Here is an 11704-nt window from a genome sequence, read left to right as displayed (position 1 = left end):
GTAGCAACCAGTCGAAGGTGCATGCCAGGATGAGTTGCAGGCTTTAGAAAAACTGCTTGAGAAGTCCATTTCGACTGCAAGGCAGAAGAGCAGCATTATGAACAAGCATGACTCATCTGCTCACTTAATCCGCAGAGCAAGACTAAGGGTATGTGCACACGTTGCAGATTAGCCTGCAGAATTTTCTACAGAATCTGCATCTCTTGGCAGAAAACGCAGGGCAAAATGCTTGCAGATTTTATGCAGAATTAATGCGGATTTGTTGCGGATTGTAATGCGTTTGTGTGCAGATTTGGTCTGGATTTTCTACCTTGTGCGAGAGAGAAAGACGGCAAGCATGTGCACAGCAATTCTTAATTTCCCATTGCCTAACATTGCCTGTGCACTACACGGCAGATTTGATGCAATTCCGCACGACCAAAAACGTTGTGGATCTGCATCAAAATCCGCAACGTGTGCACATAGCCTAAAGCAGAAGGAAAAAAAAAACAAAAAAAAAAAACACAACCACCTAATATGTGGCTCAGAAATTGGTGTAGGAAGGAGGGTTTTGGGTTCCTGCAGAACTGGGCCGACTTCTCAGTTGGCTACAGGCTCTACGCTAGGGATGGGTTGCACCTCAATGGAGGGTGCAGCTGTGCTGGGGGAGAAAATGTCTAGAAGGTTGGAGGAGTGTTTAAACAAGGGACGGGGGGGGGGGGGTATTCCTTTTATAGGAGGGGAAGACAGTGCAGATAGAGACCTGGGCACAAATAATGACATTGGGGGTGGCATGGGGGGGTGGGGTTAGAACAGTTAATTTAAGAAAGAATAGAGGTACAGAGAGATACATAAAAGTGCATGTATACTAATGCCAGAAGCCTCGCCAACAAAATGGAGGAAATTGAGTTAATGTTGTTGGAACATAATTATGACATGGTGGGGATATCTGAGACATGGCTGGACGAGAGCCATGACTGGGCGGTTAATTTACAGGGCTATAGTCTGTTCAGAAATGACCGTACAAATAAGCGAGGTGGAGGTGTGTGTTTATATGTAAAATCATCCTTAAAACCCATCCTTTGTGATAATATATATGAATCTAATGAAAATGTAGAGTCCCTGTGGTTAGAGATAAGGGGAGGGGGGAAAAATAATAAATTACTGATAGGGGTTTGTTATAAGTCTCCAAAAATAATGGAAGCAACAGAGAATATCCTCAAAAAGCAAATAGATGAAGCTGCGACTCAAGGAGAAGTCATTATTATGGGGGACTTCAACTACCCTGAAATACATTGGGGAACCGAAACCTGCAGTTCCAGCAAGGGTAATAGGTTTTTGACAACTATGAGAGACAATTACCTTTCACAACTGGTTCAGGACCCAACAAGAGGGGGGGCACTGCTAGACCTAATATTAACCAACAGGCCAGACCGCATATCAAATGTAAGGGTTGAGGGTCACTTGGGTAATAGTGATCACAAAATAATAAGTTGTCATGTATCCTTTAATAAGATGTGTAGTAGAGGGGTTACAAGGACACTAAACTTCAGGAAGGCAAATTTCCAACGGATGAGAGATGATCTTAGTGCAATTAACTGGGACGATATCCTGAGACATAAAAATACACAAAGAAAATGGGAGACTTTTATTAGCATCCTGAATAGGACCTGTGCACAATATATACCGTATGGGAATAAACATGCTAGAAATAGGAGGAAACCACTATGGCTAAATAGAGCTGTAAGGGGCGCAATAAGAGATAAAAATAAAGCATTTAGAGAATTAAAGCAAATAGGTAGTGATGACACATTAACTAAATACAGATTAAATTCTGTAAAAAGCAAATCAAGACAGCAAAGATTGAGACAGAGACTCATTGCCAGAGAAAGTAAAAATAATCCCAAAATATTCTTTAACTACATAAATAGTAAGCAGCTAAAAAAATGATAGTGTTGGTCCCCTTAAAAATAGTCTGGTGAAATGGTGGATGAGGATGAGGAAAAAGCCAATATGCTAAATGACTTTTTTTCAACAGTATTTACACAAGAAAATCCCATGACGGATAACATGATCAGGGATAAAAATTCTCCGTTAAATGTCACCTGCTTAACCCAGCAGGAAGTACAGCGGCGTTTACAAATCACTAAAATTGACAAATCCCCGGGGCCCGGATGGGATACACCCCCGAGTACTGCAGGAATTAAGCACAGTCATAGATAGACCATTATTTTTAATCTTTAAAGATTCCATAATAGCAGGGTCTGTACCACAGGACTGGCGTATAGCAAATGTGGTGCCAATATTCAAAGAGGGGACAAAAACTGAACTTGGAAATTATAGGCCAGTAAGTTTAGCCTCAACTGTGGGTAAAATCCTGGAGGGTTTTCTAAGAGATACTATACTGGAGTATCTGGAGAAGAATAACCTTATGACCCAATATCAACATGGGTTTACAAGAGACCGTTCCTGTCAGACTAATCTGATAAGCTTTTATGAAGAGGTAAGTTCCGGACTGGACCAAGGGAATGCAGTGGACGTGGTGTACATGGACTTTTCAAAAGCTTTTGATACGGTGCCACACAAAAGATTGATACATAAAATGAGAACAATGGGGATAGGGGAAAATATGTGTAGGTGGGTTAAGAGCTGGTTCAGGGATAGGAAACAAAAGGGTGGTTATTAATGGAGCACACTCGGACTGGGTCACGGTTAGCAGTGGGGTACCACAGGGGTCAGTTTTGGGCCCGCTTCTTTTTAACATATTTATTAATGACATTGTAGGGGGCATAGAGAGTAGAATTTCAATATTTGCAGATGACACTAAACTCTGCAGGGTAATTAATACAGAGGAGGACAATTTTATATTACAGGAGGATTTATGTAAACTAGAAGCTTGGGCTGATAAATGGCAAATGAGCTTTTAATGGGGATAAATGTAAGGTCATGCACTTGGGTAGAACGAACAAGTTGTATAATTATGTGCTTAATTGTAAAACACTGGGCAAAACAGTCACTGAAAAAGACCTGGGTGTATGGGTGGACGACAAACTCACATTTAGTGGCCAGAGTCAGGCAGCTGTTGCAAAGGCAAATAAAATAATGGGATGCATTAAAAGAGGCATAGATGCTCACAGGACTACAAGATCCCAGGTACTTTCACCTGCATTACATCTAATGTGGTGTACTTAATTATTTGTACTAAATGTCCAACTGGGGGTCTGTATGTGGGGGAGACAGGGCAAAAGCTTAGAACAAGGATGAATGCTCATCGTCACACAATAAGAGAAAATAGAATGGATCTACCTGTGGCAAAACATTTCTGTATCCCTGATCACAGCAGCATGGATATGAAATTACTGGTATTGAAAGGTAACTTCACATCTCAGAGAGAGAGACGAGTTTGGGAGTACAAATTTATGACGAACTTTGACACTTTCAGTGCTGGAATGAATGTGTCGCATGGATTTATGTCTTTTTACATCAATTAAGGAATTTCCTTTTAAAACCTTGCGGGGCAACACAGAACTAGACCCCAATCAGAGGACCATAAAACATCCAGACTCCTTATCTATGAACTGGTCCAATGTTTATATTTATGTTTCTCCCTCTCCCATATTGATAGTTCTGCTTCACGTCACTTGTCTTATCTATTGCATTTTTTCTAGGCTGTATTGTGCATAAATATGTGACTTCAGATTTTGTATTAGTCTAGCCTGATGAAGAGACCTGAGTAGTCTCGAAAGCTTGCAATGTATTACCATCTTTTCAGTTAGCCATTAAAAGGTATCAACTACTGAGGACTCTCAATCCTGAATATTTTTCATGAGGAGAACATAATTTTACCTCTATATAAGTCACTAGTGCGACCACACTTAGAATACTGTGTACAGTTCTGGTCTCCGGTGTATAAGACAGACATAGCTGAACTGGAGCGGGTGCAGAGAAGAGCGACCAAGGTTATTAGGGAACTAGGGGGTCTGCAATACCAAGACAGGTTATTACACTTGGGGTTATTTAGTTTGGAGAATCGAAGGCTTAGGGGTGATCTTATTACAATGTATAAATATATGCGGGGACAATACAAAGACTTTTCTAATGATCTTTTTACTCTTAGACCTGTGACGGGGACAAGGGGGCATCCTCTACGTCTGGAGGAAAGAAGGTTTAAGCATACTCACAGACGCAGATTCTTTACTGTAAGAGCAGTGAGACTATGGAACTCTCTGCCATATGATGTTGTAACGAGTGATTCCCTACTAAAATTTAAGGGACTGGATGCCTTTCTTGAAAAGTATAATATTACAGGGTATATACACTAGTTTCCTTAACCCCTTTCTGACATGAGACGTACTATCCCGTCCATGGGACCCGGGCCCCTATGCCCATGGGCGGGATAGTACGTCTACCGCGATCAGCAGCGCCCACGTGGTGAGCGCCGCTGACACCCGGCACAATGTGTCAGGGGCGGTCACGGACCGCGCCCCGACACGTTAACCCCTTGCACACCGCGATCAAACATGATCGCGGTGTACCGGGGGTTAAAGGGAAGCATCGGCAGGGAGGGGGCTCCCTCCTTGGCTCCCTGAGCCCCCCACGGCAGCGCAATGTGCAGCGCTGCTGCGGGGGGCTCCTTTCCTGCAGGCCCCCGAATCCAAGATGGCGACGGGGGCCTTCAGAAAGCTGGCTTCCTCAGTGCCTGCAAAGCGCAGGCATGAGGAAGCCTTCTGCAGTGCCTGTGACAGATTGCTGATCTGTCACAGTGATCTGTGATGTGACAGAACAGCGATCTGTCACAGGACAATGATGTCCCACCTGGGACTATTTAATAAAGTAAAAAATAAATAAAAAAAAATGTTAAAATAAATTTAAAAAAAAAAAAATCGCCAAATAAACTAGAAAAAAAAAAATTCCCCCAAATAAATCCATTTTTTAGAAATAAAAAAAAACCAAAAAACAATAAAAGTACACATATTAGGTATCGCCGCGTCCGTAACGAACCGCCCTATAAAACTGTCCCATTAGTTAACCCCTTTAGCGAACCCCTTAAAAAAAAAAAAAAAGCAGCAAAAAATAATTTATCATACCGCCAAACAAAAAGTGTAATAACGCGCGATCAAAAAGACGCATATAAATATCCATAGTACCGCTGAAAACGTCATCTTGTCCCGCAAAAAACGAGCCACCACACAGCATCATCAGCGAAAAAATAAAAAAGTTATAGCTCGCAGAATAAAGCGATGCAAAAATAATTATTTTTTATATAAAAGTTTTCATTGCATAAAACCGACAAAACATAAAAGAAGACCTAAATAAGGTATCTCTAAGCGTACTGACCCGAAGAATAAAACCGCTTTATCAATTTTATCGCACGCGGAACGGTGTAAACGCACCCCCCCAAAAGAAATTCATGAAACGCTGGTTTTTCTTCATTCTGCGTCCCAAAAATCGGAATAAAAAGTGATCAAAAAATGTCACGTGCCCGAAAATGGTACCAATAAAAACGTCAACTCGTCCCGCAAAAAATAAGACCTCACATGACTCGGTGGGTCAAAATATGGAAAAATTATAGCTCTCAATATGTGGTGATGCAAAAACTATTTTTACAATAAAAAGCGTCTTTTAGCGTGTGACAGCTACCAAACATAAAAACCGCCATAAATAGTAAATCAAACCCCCCGTTATCACCCCCTTAGTTAGGGAAAAATAATAAAATAAAAAAAATGTATTTATTTCAATTTTACCATTAGGGTTAGGGCTAGGGTTAGGGCTGAGATTAGGGTTAGGGGTGTGTTGGGGTTCGGGTTCGAGTTAGAATTGGGGGTTTCCACTGTTTGGGCACATCATGGGCTCTCCAAATGCAACATGGCGTCTGATCTCAATTCCAGCCAATTCTGAGTTGAAAAAGTCAAATGGTGCTCCTTCCCTTCCAAGCTCTGCCATGCGCCCAAACAGTGTTTTACCCCCACATGTATCAGCCTACTCAGGTCAAATTGCAAAACAATTTTTGGGGTCCAATTTCTCCTGTTACCCTTAGGAAAATAAAAAATTGGGGGCAAAAATATCATTTTTGTGGAAAAAAATGATCTTTTCATTTTCATGTCCGAGCGTTATAAACTTCTGTGAAGCACTTGGGGGTTCAAAGTGCTCACCACACATCTAGATAAGTACCGTGGGGGGGTCTAGTTTCCAAAATGGGGTCACTTGTGGGGAGTTTCAATAGTTTAGGTACATCAGGGGCTCTCCAAACGCACATGACACCCGCAGACCATTCCATCAAAGTCTGCATTCCAAAATGTCACTGCTTCCCTTCCGAGCCCCGACGTGTGTCCATACAGTAGTTTTCTCCCACATATGGGGTGTCAGCGTACTCAGGACAAATTGGATAACAACTTTTGGGGTCCAGTCTCTCCTGTTACCCTTAGGAAAATAAAAAAAATTGGGGACTAATTGATCATGTTTGTGGAAAAAATACGATTTTATTTTCATTCCCGGGCATTATAAACTTCTGTGAAGCCCTTGAGTGGTTCAAAGTTCTCACCACACATCTAGATAAGTTCCTTGGGGGGTCTAGTTTCCAAAATTGGGTCACTTGTAGGGGGTTTCCACTGTTTAGGTACATCAGGGACTCTCCAAACGTGACATGGCGTCAGATCTGAATTCCAGCCAATTTTGCATTGAAAAAGTCAAACGGCGCTCCTTCCATTCTGAGCTCTGCCATACGCCGAAACAGTCGTTCCCCCCCACATATCAGGTATCAGCGTACTCAGGACAAATTGCACAATAACTTTTGCAGTCCAATTTCTCCTGTTACCCTTGGTAAAATAAAAAAAATTGAACCTGAAGTATTTTTTTTGTGAAAATTAGTTAGATGTTCATTTTTTTTTAAATATTCAAAAACATTCCTGTGATGCACCTAAAGGGTTAATAAACTTCTTGAATGTGGTTTTGAGCACCTTAAGGGGTGCAGTTTTTAGAATGGTGTCACTTTTGGGTATTTTCTATCATATAGACCCCTCAAAGTGACCTCAAATGTGATGTGGTCCTAAAAATAAAATGGTGTTGTAAAAATGAGAAATCGCTCGTCAACTTTTAACTTCCTAACAAAAAAAAAATTTTGGTTCCAAAATTGTGCTGATGTAAAGTAAACATGTGGTAAATGTTAGTTATCAAGTTTTTTGTGTGCTGTATCTCTGTGATTTAAGGGCATAAAAATTCAAAGTTGGAAAATTGCGAAATTTTCAAAATTTGCCAAATTTCCGTTTTTCCCACAAATAATCGCAAGTTATTTGAATGAAATTTTACCACTAACATGAAGTACAATATGTCACGAGAAAACAATGTCAGAATCACCGGGATCCATGGAAGCGTTCCAGAGTTATAACCTCATAAAGGTACAGTGGTCAGAATTGTAAAAATTGGCCCGGTCATGAACGTGCAAACCACCCTTGGGGGTGAAGGGGTTAATATTGCATTGATCCAGGGAGCTAGTCTGATTGCCGTATGTGGAGTCGGGAAGGAATTTTTTTCCCCAATGTGAAGCTTACCACATGGGTTTTTTTTGCCTTCCTCTGGATCAACATGTTAGGGCAAGTTAGGATAGGATATGGGTTGAACTAGATGGACCTAAAGTCTCCCTTCAACCTTAATAACTAAGTTACTATGTAACCTCCTCTTGGCTGCCTTGAGCACAACTGACATTTTTCTGTTTTGCTTTAGTTCTGCTCTGGGCTCATTGTATACCCATTCTGCTCAGGCTGAAAGCTTTACAGCAGGTTTCAGAAACCAACTTAGAAGGACAGACTCTCTCTTGTTTCAGTCCTGCTCTGTCAGCCAAAGAGAATATTGTTCTCACTTGCTTCAGTTGTGCTCGGTAAATGACTGTGGAGATCAGTTATGCATGTTCATGATGCTGCTCCTCAGCCTTATAGCCAAGACATTTTGAGAGGTGCTTTAGTTTGCGATCTGCGCTGACATGCATGTGCTTTGGATGGGTTGTAGCTTGAAATAGAAGACATTGGCCATTTTAATCACATTCTCTGAGAACCCAGTTTAAATTTTCATATTGAGATGTGCACAGGGTGTTTACTTACAAAACTGTTTTATTTTTGAAATATGCAGAAACCAATATCAGTAACCCACTACTTTATTACTAATTTAATAACACATTACTAAATGCAGGGAAAGATCAAAACAATGATTTTCATGACTGCCAAAACAAGTTTAGATCAACAATAAGAAGCTGGTTTTAAAAATGAAGTTGTGAGAAGGAAAAAAAAAACAAAAAAACAAACAAAAGTTTGGATTGGTATAACAAACTGAGTAATCGTCACCTCACACTTTGATACTGATGAGCCATCACCAAGATAGGCAATCTATATCAGGTGGGAGTGTGCTGCCATCAGCTTTGATGTAAACAGTATACAGAAAGTAACAGCAAAGCTGCATAGGCCATTTTGGGGCTGTTGCTTCATCTCAGCTCCTATTCAAGTGAACAAGAGATAAGATGCCAATCTTGGCAACAACCACCAGTGTATAAATGGTGCAGTTTGGCTCCAGTTGTCACAGGACTTCATGATGGAGAAGTGTGTTGTACTTACACTGTCATTGAAGACTTATCCTTAGGGTAGGTCATCAATATCATATAAAAGTCATGGACAACCCTTCTACGGGTCTTCCACCAGGCCTTATTGACCTTCAATAGCGATGTTTCAACAAGGGACGTGTGATTATTGTAGCAGTGATTGCAGCTGTGTCCACAACATTAAGTTTGAGGTCTGTATAGAAATGTTATTGCTGCCAACCAATATTCAAAGACAGAGCTGCTATTTTATACCAAAGGTTTTGGTAAAAAAAAAAAAAAAAAAAAAATAATATATACAAGTTTTGGAGGGACTGGACAGTGCCTTTTAAAAGGCATTTGCACATCTGGGACCCGCATATATTTTTGTTTTAAGAACAAGGTTATTCACAGAATTATCTTGAGACAGATGTGGGTCTTACAGATATTTATGCCATATCTTTTGGATATTACAAAAATATCCTGGATAGGAATAACTAAGGTGACAGCATAAAAAACTGAAAAAGGCAAATAAGTCACAAGCAGTGGTAGGAGAGCATTTTGCTTTTTTAGCATCTTAGCTTCTGCAGAAAATACACTCTGATAGTTATCAATCACACAGATGTTATATTACTAGGGATGATTGAATAGCTTCAGGTAAGTCCTTAGCCAAATAGCTGCATCAGGAACCCGGATACCTGAAGCGCTCCCGATAATCAGCTGTTCGGTGCTGCAGCTGCATGTGTCGTAGCTGTGTGACAGTCACAGCTCATCCATGGAGAGCCCAGCAAACAGGCTCTCCTTACACGTGTTGTGACTGTCCCACAGCTACAAAAAATGCAGCGCTGAACAGCTGATTATTGGGAGCACTCGAGGTATGCGGGTTCCTGATGCAGCTATTCGGTAAGTGCTATAACTATGCGGATAGCGACCTATCTGAAGCTATTCGCTCATCCCTACATATTACAAGTTATGAACATGTTGTGCATCATCATCATCATCTGTTGTGTGCTTCCAAGAGCATTAGAAGATGTCCAGACAGCCACATCAAAGACTGTAAAAGCGTAGACTCCGATCCATTCCAGTAGATGCCAGAAACTTTGCATTTTGACCAAATGCCAGACCTGTTGTGAGCGCACTGTGATCTGCAGAGAGGAGAAAATGTAGAAAATAAGCTTACAAGGAAAGAACTTAACATTGCCACTATTTGTTGAAGGAGTAAGCGCCAGGGATACATTTGACCTATAAAAGGCTACAACTTAGAAGACTTAATATTTTCCTTATGTCAACATGCTATAATGTCAAGTCTCATGCTAATTTTATACATTAAAACCTTCCCAATACATGACTTCCCATTAACCATTAGGTCATGCTGTGGGGGTACGGGAGAATTAAGCTCCTGAGCTACACTATATCTGCTGGATGCATGGGCATGTAAGAATCCCACAAGGGAATGTAACCTAGTTCTTACTCCAAAGAATATGGTGTAAGGTGGCAGAACCCCTCAGCTTTTTATTCAAGGTACACTTGTAACTAAGCGTTACATTGATTTGGTGGTGGAACCAGTGGTATGACCATTTCTCCAATGTGTCCCAGTAACCAGTTTTAAACCCTACAATTCCAGGCCACATGTTGCTTGTGATACTGTGAGCAGCCTGTGTGGCCTAAACGTGCTGGGTTATCTTTGGTCAGCATTTACAAAGAAAGCAGTCGGGAGCGAATCTTCACAATTTACAAGTGCTTCTCACTAAATTAGATCATCAGAAAGTTAATTTCACTTCTTCAATCCAAAAAGTGAAATTCATAATAGAGTCATTACAGACAGAGTGATCTATTTCACGTGTTTATTTCTGTTAATGTTGAGGACTATGGCTTACAGCCAATGAAACCCCAAAAGTCATTATCTCAGTAAATTAGAACACTTTATAACACCAGCTGTAAAAAGGATTTTAAAATCCGAAATGTTGGCCTACTGAAATGTACAGTGGGGAAAAAGTATTTATTTAGTCAGCCACCAATTGTGCAAGTTCTCCCACTTAAAAAGATGGGAGAGGCCTGTAATTGACATCATAGGTAGACCACAACTATGAGAGTCAAAATGAGAACACAAATCCAGAAAATCACCTTGTCAGATTTTGCAAATTATGGTGGAAAATAAGTATTTGGTCATCTCAATATTTTGTTATATATCATTTGTTGGCAATGACAGAGGTCAAACAATTTCTGTAAGTCTTCACAATGTTGCCACACACTGTTGGTGGTAAGTTGACCCATTCCTTCATGCAGATCTCCTCTAGAGCAGTGATGTTTTGGGCCTGTCGCTGGGCAACACGGACTTTCAAATCTCTCCAAAGGTTTTCTATGGGGTTAAGATCTGGACACTGGCTAGGCCACTCCAGGACTTTCATATGCCACTCCTTCGTTGCCCTGGTGGTTTTCTTGGGATCATTATCATGCTTAAAGACCATCCACGTTTCATCTTCAATACCCTTGCTGATGGAAGGAGGCTTGCATTCAAAATCTCACAATACATGGCCCCATTCATTCTTTCATGTACACGGATCAGTCATCTTGGTCTCTTTGCCAGGGCTGGTTTTAGGCAAAGTGGGGCCCTAGGCAAAAGTTTAAAATGGAGCCCCAAATGCTAACATATTGCAAATCACCCAGAAGCATTTCGGTTGTAGTTATGTGCGCTGTGTTCAGGCCGCTAAGCGAGTGTGATCAACAATATTGAAGTTGTTCGCTTGTTTCCCAGCCTCTTTACACCAACTGAGAAAGAATGATGGGAATCGAACAATCACGATTAGATCCCCATACAGTATCATGTTATCAGTAGCACATCTACAGTTTAGGCTAGTTTCACACTAGCGTTACTGGGCGCAGCGCACGGTCGCGCCCCCTCCGGTCAGCTCCTCCTCTGATCGCATGACGTTGCATACGATCAGCGTACCCTATATTTAGCGTTGGGTATGCTGGTCATGCGCTGGCACACTTTTGCCAGCACATACGCCGAGCGCACAAAAATGCAACACTGTGCATTTGGAGCACGTCAGCGCAGCGCCAAAAGGGCGGATGCGCCGGCAAAAGTGTGCCAGCGCATGACCAGAGTATCCAATGCTAAATATAGGGTATGCTGATCGCATGCAGCGTCATGCGATCAGAGGA

The 11704-nt window shown here is 41.3% G+C and overlaps 1 protein-coding gene across 1 annotated transcript in view; it reads right to left on the bottom strand.

Moving 5' to 3' along the window:
- Positions 1 to 8063: 8063 nt before the first annotated feature.
- The window catches only part of PRPF19 (pre-mRNA processing factor 19), a 96121-nt gene continuing 92480 nt past the window's right edge, over positions 8064 to 11704 (bottom strand). The window contains exon 16 of the mRNA XM_073563140.1: positions 8064 to 9684. Within this exon, the coding sequence (XP_073419241.1) occupies positions 9587 to 9684 (98 nt within the window). The 3' untranslated portion in view covers positions 8064 to 9586. The remainder of the gene's footprint in view (positions 9685 to 11704) is intronic.

This window comes from Dendrobates tinctorius, unplaced genomic scaffold (genome assembly GCF_039654945.1).
Source record: "Dendrobates tinctorius isolate UK_male_01 unplaced genomic scaffold, ASM3965494v1 ptg000382l, whole genome shotgun sequence".
Taxonomy (NCBI): domain Eukaryota; kingdom Metazoa; phylum Chordata; class Amphibia; order Anura; family Dendrobatidae; genus Dendrobates; species Dendrobates tinctorius.
This window is presented reverse-complemented; position numbering and strand designations above follow the sequence as displayed.